Source organism: Vulpes lagopus, chromosome 1 (genome assembly GCF_018345385.1).
Source record: "Vulpes lagopus strain Blue_001 chromosome 1, ASM1834538v1, whole genome shotgun sequence".
Lineage (NCBI taxonomy): Eukaryota > Metazoa > Chordata > Mammalia > Carnivora > Canidae > Vulpes > Vulpes lagopus.
Genome location: NC_054824.1, coordinates 36,081,058 through 36,096,920, shown reverse-complemented (window position 1 = coordinate 36,096,920; position 15,863 = coordinate 36,081,058). Strand labels below are relative to the sequence as shown.

Genomic DNA, 15,863 nt, shown 5'->3' with positions numbered 1-15,863 from the left:
GAATTGCTGGGCCCGCTGCGACATGCACCCTTGCGCGCGCCTCGCTCCTTACACACGGTCACTTCCTGCCCGCCGCCTCCGCATGGCGGCTCCCCACGCCACCCCGGCCGCGACCTCGCCGACCCGCAACACGCCCTCGGGCGCCTTTCCCTGGCCCCACGCGGGACGGTTGGGCCCGGGCCGTGGGGACCCGGCAGCCCCTGCGCGCCTGCTCATCTACATACGCCACGCCCCCTGACGTTACCTCCACCCCCACTCTGGGAGACTGGATGCCTGGAGGGCTGGATGGAGGGGTGGGCGGCGAGGAGTTGGGACTTGGACGGGGGACCCTGGAAGCCGGGTCTCCACCTCTGAGCGGTTTAGGGCCTCACTGGAGGGTGGGTGGGGCCGGGGGTTGATCCCCCGTTTCCCTGAGCGAAAAGGAAGTTTCAGTGTGTTTTGTTTTAGCCAGCTCATCCTCACTGCACAGATTATTATGACATTTCGCCTTCCTGAAAGTGTGTCCCGTAGGATTAATGAGGTTGAACCTTGCATAAAATTTAGTTTTTCAGACAACAGTTTTCCCCTAATCAGGTATTGTCTTTTTTTCTTTCTCAAGATTTTATTTGACAGACAGCAAGCACATTCAAGGAGAGGGTTAGGGGAAGAGGGAGAAGCAGGCCCCCCACTAAGCAGGGAGCCTGATGTGCGCCTGTATCCAGGAGTCCGGAATCATGACCCGAGGCCAAGGCAGACACTTAACCCACTGAGCCACCCAGGTGCCCCATTGTGTCTTTCCTGACCCCACTAGTAAATTTTCTAGCTGTCTCTACAGAAGCCTGTATTCAAGGTCAATTAATATGGTTCTCTAGCCTCCTACCTATATTCCTAATGCAAGGTAACCAACCCAAGATCTCATCAGTTTATACCAGCTCTTGGAGCATGCCCAGAGCCCCTTCTCCTTGTCCTAAGGTAACTTGATGTGAGGGGCTGAATTTTGCTTTTTTCTGGTGTTAAGTCTCCACTCAAAGTGAACATGAGAAGTATGTTACATATACACTTGAGCCACACACGTGCTCCATCTTTCCTCGTGATAGTCCTGTTTCTCTGCTTTTTTCTTTTTTTTTTTTTTTTCTGCTTTTTTCATCAGTATGTATGTATGCAGCCTCTATGAGTATAAGAAACTTGTTTTCTCCTCCAGATTTGTGGCTTGCTCTCCAGTCTCCTCCTTTGCCTCTCAAATGAGCCCTTTCCTTGCTGCTTACCTATCTCAGTGATTGGCTCTGTGTGCATCAGGCAGACAGACTTGGGTTCAGTTATACTCCTGCCTTAAGCACTTAAGTACTAAGATTTCCCCAACCAATTTAACAAGGATCATTTTTTTCATGGCATCTTCCTGAGTAAGCCTGTCATAAACTACTTCAACATACATGAATAAGGGGGTACCTACTTGGCTACTCAGTTAAGTGTCTGCCTTTGGCTCAGGTCTCAATCTCAGGGTACTGGGAATCCGCTTGTCTCTTTCCCTCTCTTTCTGCCCCTCCCCTCTCCCCCCTCCCCACTCTTGTGCCCTCCTTCTCTCAAATAAATAAAATTAAACAAACAAACAAACAAACAGGGACACCTGGGTGGCTCAGTGGTTGAGTGTCTGCCTTTACACTCAGGGTGTGATCCTGGGTCCTGGGATCGAGTCCCACATGGGGCTCCCTGTGGGAAGCCTGCTTCTGCCTCTGCCTGTGTCTCTGCCTCTCTCTCTCTCTCTGTCTCTCATGAATAAATAAATAAAATCTTAAAAAAAAATACACAAGTAAGCCTAGTAAAACCTAAAGGAGGAGTGCCTATGTGGCTCAGTCAGTTAAGCTGACTCTTGATTTTGGCTCAGGTCATGATCTCAGTGTGGTGGACTATAGTGCCAAGTTTGATGTGCCTTCGGCATGAAGCTTACTTGAGATTCTCTCTACCTTTCCCTCCGCCTCTCCCTACTTCTCTAAAAAAAAAAAAAACCCTAAAACACCCTAAAAGAAAAAAAAAAGTCAAGATTCTAACCTTGAAAACAGAAAACCAGGGCAAAGTGCAAACTTTGTTCCCTTAGCAAATTGTGCAGTGGTCAAGTACATAATACTGGTAAAACAAAGTATTTTTAGATACTTGAAAAAATATAAGTATACTATTATGTTTTATAGTCAATTCCCAATATCTAAAACATTGCATTTAGTCTGTTCAACTCTTTTTTTTTTTTTTTTCTGTTAGTAGGCTCCACACCCAGGATGGAGCCTCATACTGGGCCTGAACTCAGGACTCTGAGATCAGTACCTGAGCTGAGATCAACAGTTGGAAGCCTAAGTAACAGAGGTGCCCCACTCTCATTTTGCTTTTAGAAAGTGAGCCAAACACAATTTTTTTTAGACTGTAAACTGAGAACTTTTAAACTTTTATATCTCTGCTGCTCTGTCCATTGAGAGGTGGAGTCTATTCCTTCCCTTGGAATCTGGATCTAGCGACTAGCTTGACTGATAGAATGAGACAGATGTAATGTTCAGGGAATCCTGAGGCTAGGTCAGAAGAAGCTTTACAGCTTCCATCTGGGTCTCTGGGAACCCTGTCTGGTAGACTTGAGATACCACGTAAGAAGGCTCATTACTTTGAGGCTGCCATGTTGTGAGGAAGCCCAAGGCTTTGAGGGTAAAGATGCATAGAAAGAGTGCTGCTAGTTCCCAGCTGTTTCAATCTCAAACTGGGGCCCCAGACACCAGGGAGCAGAGTAATGCCTGCCAAAATTGCATATTTGTGATCAAAATAGAGGACTCTTTTTGTTTCATGGCTCCCAAGTTTTGGGGTGGTGTTTTTGTGCAGCAATAGAAAATGGAATGGGGAGACAGAAACAAGCAAACAAGTAATATGAAGTGGAAGAAAAAAGTGGATTAAGGAATGGAGAGAAAGGATTGGGGTTGGGGGGGCTTAAAGTTTTTGAGAAGGGAGGCAAGGAAACCTCTCTACTACATAGTCCTGCTTTTCTTTGCTTGCTCATCATCAGCACACAAAACTCCCCAACAGCCACCCCAAAATGGCAGTCTAATTTGGCAATTCCCTGAGTTTATTTGTCCTGTTATAAGTCCTAGGACCACAGCCAACTCCTTAGAACCTCTAATTCTTGGTTTTAAGTTTGTGAGAATCAGTAAATAATGACCCAGCTTTTGTGGAGCAGAATGAACTTGCTATTAGGGGCATATCCCAGAGGAGGGCCATGAGTCCCAGAAAAGAGAAAATGGATTCCCCAAGAGATATCTCCTTGACTTCACTGTGACTCAGGGAGAGTGCACTACTTCTCAAAAAAGTTGGGTGGAACAATTGAAAACCAGAAAAATCCATGGCATGTGGGTGGTACACTATCCCATAAGAGTTCAAAACAGAGAAATATCCCATGCCGAAGGAGAATCTGAAAAGGCACTGTGGAAAAGGTGCAGAGTGACTTCTCATTACTGCAGCATCTCATGGCTGAGAGATACCCTAAAAGGTCATTCTGTCTGGTTATTGACTCATCTATTGCTTACAAATGGATCTTGAGGGATAGGTAGGGTTTGGATAATGGAATTAAAAGTAGGAGAGGGTGCTCCAGGGAACAGCATAAACAGAAGCATGATGGAAGGCATGACACATATTCTTTTTTTTTTTTTTTTCCTTCTGGAACATATTCTTGAATCAGGAAATTGGGTTGGGTATGTGTAGGCATTTCAGTTTGGCATGATGTATTGAAGCATTGGGGAAGGCCAAGAAATACTGGAAGATAAGGTGAACAGATGAGCAGGTCAAGGTGAACTATTAGAACTTTTTAGGTAGGAAATTGTCCAGACTGGAAAGGGTTACTCTGGCAGTAGAGAGTGGCATAAAGGGAGCCAAAGGAAACAAGGCTGTCAAGTAGGAACCTGTATCCCCAGTAGTCGAGGTGAAAGGGGGAGGGGGGGAGATGGGTGTGCATGAAAGAGGCACTACTGACTGATCCATAGGATTGGGAATTGAGGGCTCCTGGAGGGACAGAGGAAGGAGTCAACCAAGATTCAAGCCTATAGTAGTTATAAGGATGGAGGAAGTGACATGAGCAGAAATCAAGAGTCAACATACCTATTGGCTGAGATATAGAAATGGGGTGGAAGATGTTGACTTGGGTTTGGGCTGTACTGATTTGAACTGCCAGTGGCGCAGCAGTGGAGACTATCTGCCTGGGCAATTGGAAGCCCATTATAGCCCCCAAGGAGAGGGCAAGGACCGGATTAAACGGGTGGTTATCTGAATGGGATCAGGAAGAGAGACAGGAGCTGGTGAACAGGCCAGTACCGAAACAGGGCAGCAGTGTCACAATCAAAAGGCCTCATCTCAAGTTATCATCTACCTCACCTCAAGCACTGGGCGGAGGTGGACAAAGGCCAGTCAAAAGCTGGGACTGAGAGGGGGCCAAGAAAAGGTCATTAGGAATTAAGTGGTGACAGCCTAGCAACTTTTCAGTAGACAGTCAGGCTGGAGTCAGATCTGGGAGTGAGTAGTGGTGAGGGTGAGGCAGCGCGCGGTGAAAAGAAGGTAGAAGGTCTTGAGGCTTGACCGTTGGAGGGACATCAGGTGCTAGAGTCTGGGGACCTACTGGCCCAGACTGCTGGCTGCAGGTCCCCTCAGCATCTAGATTTCTGCTTCTTCACGTCACAACGTGAGACCCCGCACATAGAGCGCTCCTCTCCAAGACCGCTACTTAGGAGGCTGCTGATTACTATTTTCGGTAATTAGGCAGCTGTTTCCCGGTAAGCAGAAGCCACGCACCAGCGCCCCAAGACGCTAGGACCACCCCCCTCACTGGGATGGACGGAGGAAGGGAGGGAGGAAGGACGTGGTCTGATAAAACTCCTTCTCTATTCATAATCCACTTTGATTACCTCTATGACCAACGCCTGCACGCTGCCTCCAACATTTCCCAACTGTGTTGTTGCAGGGGGCCTAATGGTCTGCCTGCTTCTATCCCGGGTCCCCCAAGGCCTATTTCAACACCACAGTCAAGCTAATCCCCTTAAAAACATGTAGGTCTGTCTTCTGGAAAACAAAACAAAGCAAACCGTAATGGCTTCCCATTTCCCTCAGAGTAAAAGCCAAAGTCCTTACACAGTGTCATCCCTCCTTCCTTACCTCTGACTTCCTCTTCACTCTTCAGTGTTAACTGCTATTGCCTTTCTGTTCCTAGAACACGCCAGGCACTTAAGGCATTTGCTCTAGACTGTTCCCTCTTCCTATGCTTTCCCCCCATATATCTGAGTGACTAACTCCCTCATCTTCTAGTCTTTACTTAATATGACCTTTCCAGAAATGCCTGGGTGGCTCAGGGGTTGAGACCTTTGGCTAAGTTCATGATCCTGGGGTCCTGGGATCAGTCCCACAATCGGCTCACCGCAGGGAGCCTACTTCTCCCTCTGCCTGTGTCTTTGCCTCTCTCTGTGTCTCTTGTGAATAAATAAAATCTTTTTAAAAAAATGACCTTCCCATTGAAGTTGATCCTCACATCTTATTTACTACTGCAACCAATCACTCCCCCTCATGCCAGCTCTCCCTGTTGGCCTTTTTTCCCATAGACCTTACTACCTTCTAACATATTTTACAATTTATTGTTACATTTTATTAGTCATCTTCTCTGCCACCTCTCACTATAATGTTAATTCTGTTCACCCAGGATTCCCAGGCACATACCATAGTGACTGGCGCATAGGAGGCACTCAATATCTGTTGACTTGAATTATTAGTCTTGATGTATATATAGAAGAAGGGTCCTGGGTTACAAGTGGATTACAAGATGTTGCTCTCCACCAGGATGCATCCAGCACCCAAGAGGAAGGAGCTGAAGCTAGATGCCCGTGGAATTGTCAGCTTTGGGGAACTTAGGCAAAACGATCTCAAAGAGCAGGAAGAGGTTTCTGCAAACCCTGAACTAAACTGCCTATAACAGCATCATAATTCTTGTTTCTATCATTCTTGTATTCTCCATATTCCTGTACATTTGTGTTCCCTCGGGAAATCTTTTTGAAACATTCCCGTTCCCAATAAGAGACCAGTGATGACCATCATTCTTTAATCATCTAAGTACTGTTTGGAGTAAACGGTAGAGTTGTAGTTCCATTAGGTGATCCAATAGGCAGGAAAGTCCGGAAACCCTGCCTTGGTCGGTTCCCGGCTGAGAAACCCACCTGAAGTAATTTAAGCAAAAATGGGAAAGTTCTTCGCCAGTGGAATGCAGCCGAGCCTAAGAACAGGCTTAGATATAGTTGTGGGCATCAGAAATTAGAACTAGGAACTGAGCTGCTTCCAGCTCTTCTCCTTCGGCGTTAACTTTACCTTTTCAAACAACAGATTGGAAGCGGCAACCCCGCGAGTCGGAGCCGGCGCGGGAGCAGGAGTCCCGGCGGGAGCAGGCCTGGCGCCGCCGGCCGCAGTGGACCACAAGCCTCCGCCGCCGCGGGAGCCGCAGCGCGCCTACAGCCTGGAGGCGGGCCTGGGCCACTCGGCGGGCGGGGCCGCGCGGCTACAGGGACACAGGGACACCCTCCCACCTCCCCAGGGTGTGCAACAGCCACGGCCCAAGTATCACCAGGTACCCTGCCAGTTCCATTGTTGTCGTTGGAGGCTGCCCGGTCTGCAGAGTCAGGCTTGGCAGGACTCCTTCACCTCCCCGGGCATCTTCGGGGCCATCATCTGGTTCCTACTGGGGTTCATCTGTTGTTTTGCCTTGAGGAGCGAAGATGCCCCAACTGTGTAGCAAACGTTACTCAAAGAGAACAACACACCTGGTTTTCCTACGTCCAGCTATCTTTTTCTTTTTAAGATTTTTTTTATTCATGAGAGAGAAATGTGTCAAGAGAGAGAAATGTAAATGTTGTATAGCATAGCTTTCTTTGAGTTTTCAGGACTGTTGTAAGTGAGGTGGGAGAGATTTGGTGTGTGTGAGCTGAGATTTCGGGGGCTCAGGGGTCACAGAGCGTGGAGACGCAGCAGCACTGCTCCCAGGGTTAATGACAACACAGTAAAGCATTGCTTTTATTTTTTGCAGTCTTCACTTAGAGAATGCTGAGAAATAATGTTTTGAAAAACATTATTCATACCACTGTAAAAAAAAAAAAAAAACACCAGGGAACTGTTAGTTGCCAACTCAATACTGTTTTCCCTACTTATTATATAGAATTCCAATTGCATTTGGCAATCTGTACAGCTGAGACATTTCCTGGCCTCTCTGAAACCAGGCATGATCATGGGACAAAGCTCTAGCCAAAGACATCTAAGCTGAGGTCTTTGGAGCTTCTAAAGCTCTTTTTAAAGAGCTCACCTATTAGTGTGTGCTCTTTCACCAACCCTTCTTCTAACAGGGCAACAAAGAAAATGGGCTGGAGCTGCAGCAGTCACCTCACAGGAATGAAAACCACACCCTAAGGAGAACTGAAAGACAGAAGCACCTACCCTGCGGAGCAAATCATGAGCCTGCCCTACCAGCCCTGACGGGCTCATAGTCCCTGCTGTGTCAAGTTGATAGGGATAGGAAATGAAGACATAGCTCCTTTTCCCAGAGAGCTCACAATAGAAGCAGCTAACTTTTACTGCACACTTGGTATGTATTAGAAATCATTCTTAGTGCTTTCCATGTATTAGGATAAAAACATGTGCATGGAGTATTATTCCATTTACACGGAGGAGGATATATGCTTAGCAAGGTTAGCTACCCATGGTAATCCAAGGCTTGAAGCTGGGTCTTCTATCATTTGTATGATTAACTACAATGCTATACTGGTTCCCAGTCTTATCGGTTATAATTCAAATTTGAATTCAGATTCAAAGGGATGAAACTCTTGATGAAGAGAACATAGGGAGCAAAGGGGAGAAAGTCAGTTTCCAGCAGAATTTTGGGCACTTATCAGCAGTGTCAAAAATGAGGATGAATGCGCCGAGAAGCAGAGCAATATGGTGGTTGATTAGAATGCTGAGCTGGGATCTCGGCATTAAGTGGACGAGACAGATGTTACATAGGTAGGTAGATTATGAATTATAGCAATCAATGTGAAACTGAGTAATGGAACTGGAGACTATACTCATTACTCTTCCAATAAGCTTAACTGTCCAGGGGAGATGGAAGTCTGTAGAGGATTCATATTTGCATATGTTGCTATTAATAGTGTATTGAAGCTATCCCAGTCAACACTTAATCAAACAACATAAGATACGTATACTGGAAAGACCAGATAAAACTGGATTTGATACCTTGTGCTGTCACTTATTTGTAGCTTTGTGTAAATTGCATGCCTTCTTTGAGCTTGTTCCTTCATCTGTAGTTTATATACAACAGCTACAGACTACAAGTGTAATTTTGAGCATAGTATTAATTATAACAACATTTCCACTTAGATATATCTCCTACGGTATTTATATTAATGGGATAACACATCATCACAGAATTCCTTCTATTTAGTAACAAATACTAATCTCCAAGAGATCATATTGCATGATAAAGATAAAGAAGACTTGAATATAGGTTTTGTTTTCTGATCACCACATTTTCAACACTTTTTATGGATTCTGTTCTATGGACTTTTGGTTAGTCTTTGAAATGTATCAGTAATTATAACAGCATTCTTACTAAATGCTAAGTATAGGAGATATTTTCACAGGACTGGTCCAGCAACCCTTACTCTGGGATCTTGCTCCTTGACCCCTCCCTATCTCCACCCTTGGTTGCAGTAGACTTTTAAAGGGCAAATACTTAAACTCAGTATTTATTTTTAAGAATTTTCAAGTATCTTAAGGATTTAATCTTTTACTTTACCCAATCTTACCATGATACCCTAGCCTAAACAGAACACTTCACATGGAAAAATGTTTTATAAATTGTCAGAAATAGTAAAGCACCTCTCACAATATTGAGATGAAGGTTATCAGAGGTATCAGGTTTTTTTTTTTACTACACAATTGTCTTTCACATCATGTCATAAAAGCATTTCAAATCACATTTAGGAAAGCTAAATTCTTTGTAAAATGTTGACATATGTAGCTTTTTTTTCCAAATATAACCAGCAATTGCTTTTTTAGCTCTAAATCACCAAATTGAACCACATTCCAGCCCAACTTAAGAACTTTCTCAGCATTTAGAAATGTCTGATACTTTACTCCCTTCCAAAGCAGTGTTCTTGGCTGCTATTAGTAGGAAGATTCAGAAGTTGGGCAGATTCCTGCATTTGGTGGCAGGTTAGATAATGTAGCTACCAAGATCCTTTCCCACCTTTGAGATTCAAGGCTGAGACATCTTTTATTAGGTACCTTTTGTGATAGATTTATACTAGAAGTCTGTTTCAACATGAAGACTATTGGCTTTTTCTAAATTTATTAATCTGACAGAGAGCAAGCACAAGCAGGGATAGTGGCAGAGGGAGGAGAAGCAGGCTCCCAACCAAAATGGGAGCTGGATGTGGGGCTCAAGCCCAGGACCCTGGGATCATGACCTGAGCCGAAGGCAGACACAACTGACTGAGCCACCCAGGCGCCCCAAGACAAAGAATGATAAGCAGCCTCCATGTCCAGCACAGAACCCCAAGCAGGGCTCAATCTCACAACCCTGAGTACGTGATCTGAACCGAAATCAAGTCAGACACATAACCAACTAAGCCACCCAGGCACCCAGAGAAAGTTTATAAACCTCGACTTATCAATTTCCCCTAGACCAAATTCACCTAGTCTCTAAATTTCAGTGTTAAAAATGTACACCTAACAGAGGAGATGACTAATAAGTTTGACTCCTTAAGTTCCTGCAGAAGATAGTTTTCAGAAATGAACGAAGTATTTTAAGGAAAGTTACCCTTTATGTTATAGATTAAAGTGATAGAAGCCCATTGTTAGTGTGAAAGAATGAGTCCTAAATTATTTTATAGCTTCTCTACTAAAGCCTAATCCTAAACTGTGAAACACATCCAATATTTAAGCATATGCTAACACAACTGAGAAAGGGGAAAAAAAGAAACTTGAACCCCCGGAGCCAAAAATGACCTGCTTCCACTAACCTCAGGTTCTAGCATATCCCAGGATATACCACAACAGGGAGGGGAAGGAGTCAAAGAAATATGCTTTCAAGTGTCACGTCATTTAAGACTGAAGACCATCCAATGTATAATTCTGATCTGCTCTATTAATTTATTTACAAAATAAAATTTCACAAATATCACAATGGTATTTTATACAGCCCTAATGACAAAAGAACCATTTTTTTGCTCCCTACCTAAGATTTACAAGGCTGATCAAAAACTGAAATTATTAGTATAAAATGATAAAATGAGACAAATCATGGTAAAGACTGCTTTATTGGTGGCAGTTAGTATTAAGTCAATAAATATTGAATTTATCGATTACTGGTCCATAGAGAGCTGAATGAAACAACCAACTGCCTGCTGAGATGAATTGAAGTTAATCCTGCTTCTTGGGAAAAGAAGCCACAGCTAGCTGATACATGGCATATGCTGTTCCTGAAAAATAAAAAGAAACAAAAAATAAACATAAGAAATTCTGATACTTATACGTATAAAACTTGTAAGAGAAGGGAGAAGCAAGTCTGGCATTAAGATTACTTTTATGTGAATATAAAAAAGCATTTTGACAGGTGCTGGCAAAATTTAAAATATAGTTTTTAAACACATTTAATCTAGTTTTACTATCAGTTAACTTCTACAGAAAGTGTTAGATATAGCACAATAATGTAGTTGTCAACTTAATAAGATGTAAGAAATTTTTAATAAAATTAAAAATAAATATAAAGGTTATTTCCATACCAATCTAAAACTGCATGTGAAATGCTAAGAATGATTCAAATACTGAAAAAGAGGTCAAGAAATGCAAGCACTCCCTAAAGTATATCATCAATGTAAAACCAAGGAAGAGTGATACATTTAAATTATCAAATTTAATGTAATAGCTAATTAAGTGAAAATTTACTAAAACTAATTACCAGAATACCTAGGAAATAGTCATACCAATCAATTTAGATCTTAAGAGAGCCCAAAGGTCACTAGTTAGTTGTCTTCATCCATAAGTGCCCCTTCACTGTATACAATCCAAACCAAAAAGGCACTTTGGCATGAGCAGGAGGACTTTGTAATCAGGATTCAAACTGCAGCTTTTACACATAGAGGCAATATTGTCTCTAATTAACATAATTTCTTCATCTTTAAAATAAGGACACATACAGACTTAATAAAAGGGTTACAGAAATCCCTTTATGTAGCATTCTCATCAATAGGACAAGCACACAGTAATCACTCAAATATTGTTTCTCTTCCTCCCCCAGAGAGCAATCATTAAAATTCTTAACTCTGTTCCTAGTATACCAATTTTTGATATTCCATTGCTAATACTGAACAATGGACCTGCCCAATTCACAGAAAAAATATCAAAGCACTCTGGGTACAGTAATAAGTGTTGTTCTTATAGAGGTTGTGTATAAGTGAAGCACTCCAAATATCCTACCACCAACTGTAAGCATCATAGTGGCTCTATACAGGAGGGCATCAGCTACTCCACCCTTTAGATGCACTGGAATTCCATTATCCTCCTAGATTAAAAAAATAATAATAATTAATACAAGTGTGATTTGTTTTCAACTAAGTTCGAAAGGCTAATCCACTTATATAAAATTAAGTGCCTCCTTAAACTCGTGGAATTAAAATATTGTAAACACCAAAATTTAAAGACTACAATTTTCCTGATTCTGTCTCTACTTCCACTGAAGTATTAAAATAAGAACTCCTAGAAGTCAATATTCTTTCTCTTAAAATTTAATGAGATCCAATACAGATATTCTTTCCAAGGAATATACAAATGTTAAAGCTGTGAAAATACACTGATGGAGCTCATCAACTAAATTATTAAAAAGATCAGTAATCATCACACTTTAGATCTAATCATAAGAAAGATTAATTTTTTTCCTTAAAGAAAAAAGGGAGAAGGGGTTTTGTTTGTAACCTTAAATTATAACTTTAACCTTTAGCCCAGCACGTGGCAGATGGTATTTAATACATTTGTTAAATGTAAGTATTTCATTTTTACATGTCATACAAACAGCCCCTGACTTATCGGCGGTTCAACTTACGATTTCTCAACTTTACAATGGTGTGAAAGCAATATACATTCAGTAAAAACTGTCCTTTAAATTCTGAATTTTCACCTTTTCCCAGGCTAGCAATATGCAGCACAAAGCTCTCTCATGATGCTGGGCAGTGGCAGACAACCACAACTCTCTGTCCAGCCACACAATCATGAAGTTAAATAACTAATGAATTACCACCATTCTGTATCCATAAAACCATTGTTTTTCACTTTCAGTACAATAGTCAAGAATTATGTAAGATATTCAGCATTATAAAATAGGCTTTGTGTAAGATGATTTTGCCCAACTGTAAGTTAATGTATGTGTCCTGAGCATATATAAGGTAGGCTAAGCTACATTTAGTAGGCTAAGTACATTAAATGAATCTTCAACTTAACAGGTTTTCAACTTATGATGGGTTATTGTTTATGACACAATGATACAACTCAATCGTAAGTCAAGGAAGATATGTCTTTTTAATCACTTAAAATTTTATTTGGGAAAAACCAGAGATCACCCCAGGAAAATTTAAAAAAATCACTAAAAATTGAACTACTTATAAAGGTCAACTACTCTATCCCACCATCCTTTCTTATGTGAAAACCAATATTAACACTGTAGTACATATCTATAAATACTTTAAGGATTTATTTACTTATTTTAGAGACCGCAAGCACGCAGGAGGGTAGGATAAGAGGGAGAGGGAGAGAATCCCAAGCAGACTCCTTGCTGAGCACAGAGCCCTGAGGTCTGATACTATCTCACTACCCAGGGATCAAGACCTGAGCTAAAATCAATAGTGAAATGCTCAACCCACTGAGCCACCCAGGAATCCCAATACCTGTAGATATTTTTTAATGCCTACATTATCTTCTAATTTATATACACACCTGTTTAATATACAAAATGAGATTATGACATATAAGGGTCTGCTATATATTGTTTTTCACTTAATGCTATCTTAAAAACCACGGTTAGTCCCTTTAACCCCAACTTGTTCCTTTTAATGGCCACACAGCATTCCACTGTGCGAAAATATTCTAAGTGAATTAGCTAGTCTCCTATTAATGGGTATTTAGGTTGTTGGGGGGCTTTTTGAATTAAAATCCTATAATGACCTCTTTGCTTTTTTAATATTCTTACGCTACTATTTCTGCAGAAAAGACTTTTTTTTTCCCCAGAAAAGACTTTTTAAAAGATATCTTGGGATCCCTGGGTGGCGCAGCGGTTTGGCGCCTGCCTTTGGCCCAGGGCGCGATCCTGGAGAACCGGGATCGAATCCCACATCCGGCTCCCGGTGCTTGGAGCCTGCTTCTCCCTCTGCCTGTGTCTCTGCCTCTCTCTCTCTCTCTCTCTCTCTCTCTGTGACTACCATAAATAAAATAAAATTAAAAAAAAAAAAAAAGAGATAAAAGATATCTTTATTTTAGAGAGGGAGAGAGCATGCTCCCTCTATATAATTTTCATTTGTCAATCATACCTCCAAACTGGAAAAATATATTTTCTTCTAATATGTCTTACAGGAGAAGCATTTATACTCTTCCAATACCAATTTATTGTATCCTTTCCCCACTGATACGGAATAGCACCTTTAACATATATTAAATGTCTGCATATATAATTTTTCTTTTTCTGGGCCCTTTCTCCGGTCTATTTATCTATTCTTGTGCAACTATCTCAAAGAGTGCCAACCCAAAGTAACTTCTCCAAAGTATCTTTGACTATACCCTTCCGCTTCCCCAAGGTCCTCTTGTATATAGCAAATGCACAATTAGCTATCAATAGTTTCTTTTTTTTTTTTTTTTAATCAATAGTTTCTTATTCTTTTGCTAATATAGCAGGATCAGTAACAATCAAACATCTCCAAATGTACTTCTTATCTCCACCTTTTGGTAATTGCTATTATTACAATTCATAATTGCCTATGAAATATTTCAGTACCTGAAATAGCTTTTGTTTCTCTGGCACTTTATTTTCAAACTGCCTGCGTGAAGCAGTACTTATGGTCCTCTGGGCAATCTGGCGAAGAGCCTGAAATGAAAAATTCATATATATTAGGCAGATTTAGGTTTTAATAAAGAAACCTTCAAAACCAACCACTTTCAATCTTTAATATTACAAAAGAGAGAAATTGACAGTTAAAACATATCCGGTTTGTCAGGTTTTCCAATTGGTTGTCCATCCTCTACTCCTTATATTAAAATTCTGCAGTATCCAAAGACCACATTCAAGTAGCAATTCGTGCAGATGCTGAGCAAAAAAAAAAAAAAACAAACCCTCATCTGTACCTGAATTGAATGAGTAGCATTATATAATCCTTGAGTAAAACACTGGCATACATATATTACAAAAATAATTACAAAATACACTAAGTTCAAATATTTTCATTTAATACTCTACCATATTATCAAAAATCTATTAATTGATACCAAAATAAAATAGCATGACTCCTACTTAGTTAAAATGCTTTCTTCATTACAGTTTTCCTAAAAAAATAATAATAATAATAATCTTTAGTAGGGCATAATTCTTTTTAAAAAGAAACTTGCCTTATCTATCCAATTGAATCAAATAATGAAACAAATATGCACTCAATATTCCAAAATAAATGATACACTGAGAGCCTAAGTAAAACCTTACTGAATAATTACAAAAGAGAACGGTTAGTTACAGTTACATTTTCCTTCTCTTTTTCGAAATTTTGAGAAAGTATTTCACACGCTCAAAGCCGGTGGAGGGGTGAAGGATACTGCAGAACGGCCTGATTGAAGTAACGCTGCACTTTTGCCACAAGTGCTCCTAAAGTCCCATCCAAAAGTGAATGACTTGCTTTTTAACCCGCGTTCTGATGCTCACAAAAGCTCAGAAACGTTGAAACTTCTGTCTCTCAAATCTTTCTGCCTTAAACTTCCGTGTATCAGAAACCTCCCATTTGAGCCTTAGTTTTACTCCTAGCAGAGCTACCGACTTCATCAATGACCGACAGGTTTAGGGGTGGCCACTGAGAACCCAAGGCTGTCTAACCCACTTCCGGGCACCTTCCCGGCCCCTCCATTCCATCTGCCCAGCCTAGCCTGGGGCGGGAGGAACAGATGGAAGGGAAAGTAACGTCTGGCGAACAGGACACGGATCAAGGTGACTTGGGAAGTCGCCTTCTTCCCCTTCTTCCCTCCCAGGAGAAGCTGCTCACTCAAGGCCCTCGGGCCTCCGCTCTCCATCCTCCCGCTCCATATTAACTCAAGCCGAGAAGCTCCTCACCAGCAGATTCCGCAGCATCTTGGCTCAGTTACTACCCACCAACTGCGACAACTGACCACCAAGAACGAAAGTCCCCGCACCGGAACCGGAAATACCTCTGGCCCTCGCGCTAGCGTCAGGGGGGACATAAATATTTCCGGGCGGAGGAGGGGCTTGAGCTTCTAACCATAGAGAGCGAAAGATAAGCGAGAGCGGCCTTACAGCCGTGGCCGCTCTAGGAGACTGGGCGCTTCCGCCCCTTCATCTCGTTCCTAACCTGGCGGATGCCTTTCAGGTGGCTGGTGCCTGAAGCTGAGGCCGGGAGAAGCAAAGGACTTTTGAGACCAGAGAGGCGAGGAATGACGTGTTATATGTACTTTTTTAGTTAGCTTGGATAAAATTAACGCGAGACCAAGGTATCGTAGAAAATCAGTGTATTTGGAACGAGAAGGCGTTTTTACAACTTAGCCAACTTTGAGCCATTGTTTAGATGTTTAAAGAACACCGG

General features: G+C 41.9%; 1 protein-coding gene across 1 annotated transcript; it reads right to left on the bottom strand.

Annotated features, from left to right (window-relative positions):
- Positions 1–10,321: 10,321 nt before the first annotated feature.
- Positions 10,322–15,508, bottom strand: LOC121491937 (cytochrome c oxidase subunit 7A2, mitochondrial). Its single transcript, XM_041757143.1, has 4 exons — positions 15,377–15,508; positions 14,060–14,149; positions 11,500–11,584; positions 10,322–10,502 (listed from the first exon to the last, which is right to left on the bottom strand). The coding sequence occupies exons 1-4, from the start codon at positions 15,392–15,394 to the stop codon at positions 10,444–10,446; spliced, it is 252 nt and encodes an 83-aa protein (XP_041613077.1). The 5' UTR covers positions 15,395–15,508; the 3' UTR covers positions 10,322–10,443.
- Positions 15,509–15,863: the final 355 nt, after the last annotated feature.

Coding starts and splice junctions, on each gene's coding strand:
- LOC121491937 (XM_041757143.1), bottom strand. Junction 11,585..14,059: donor AGAAACAAAAGCTATTTCAG/GTACTGAAATAT, acceptor TTTTTAATCTAG/GAGGATAATGGAATTCCAGT. Junction 10,503..11,499: donor TATGATGCTTACAGTTGGTG/GTAGGATATTTG, acceptor TTTATTTTTCAG/GAACAGCATATGCCATGTAT.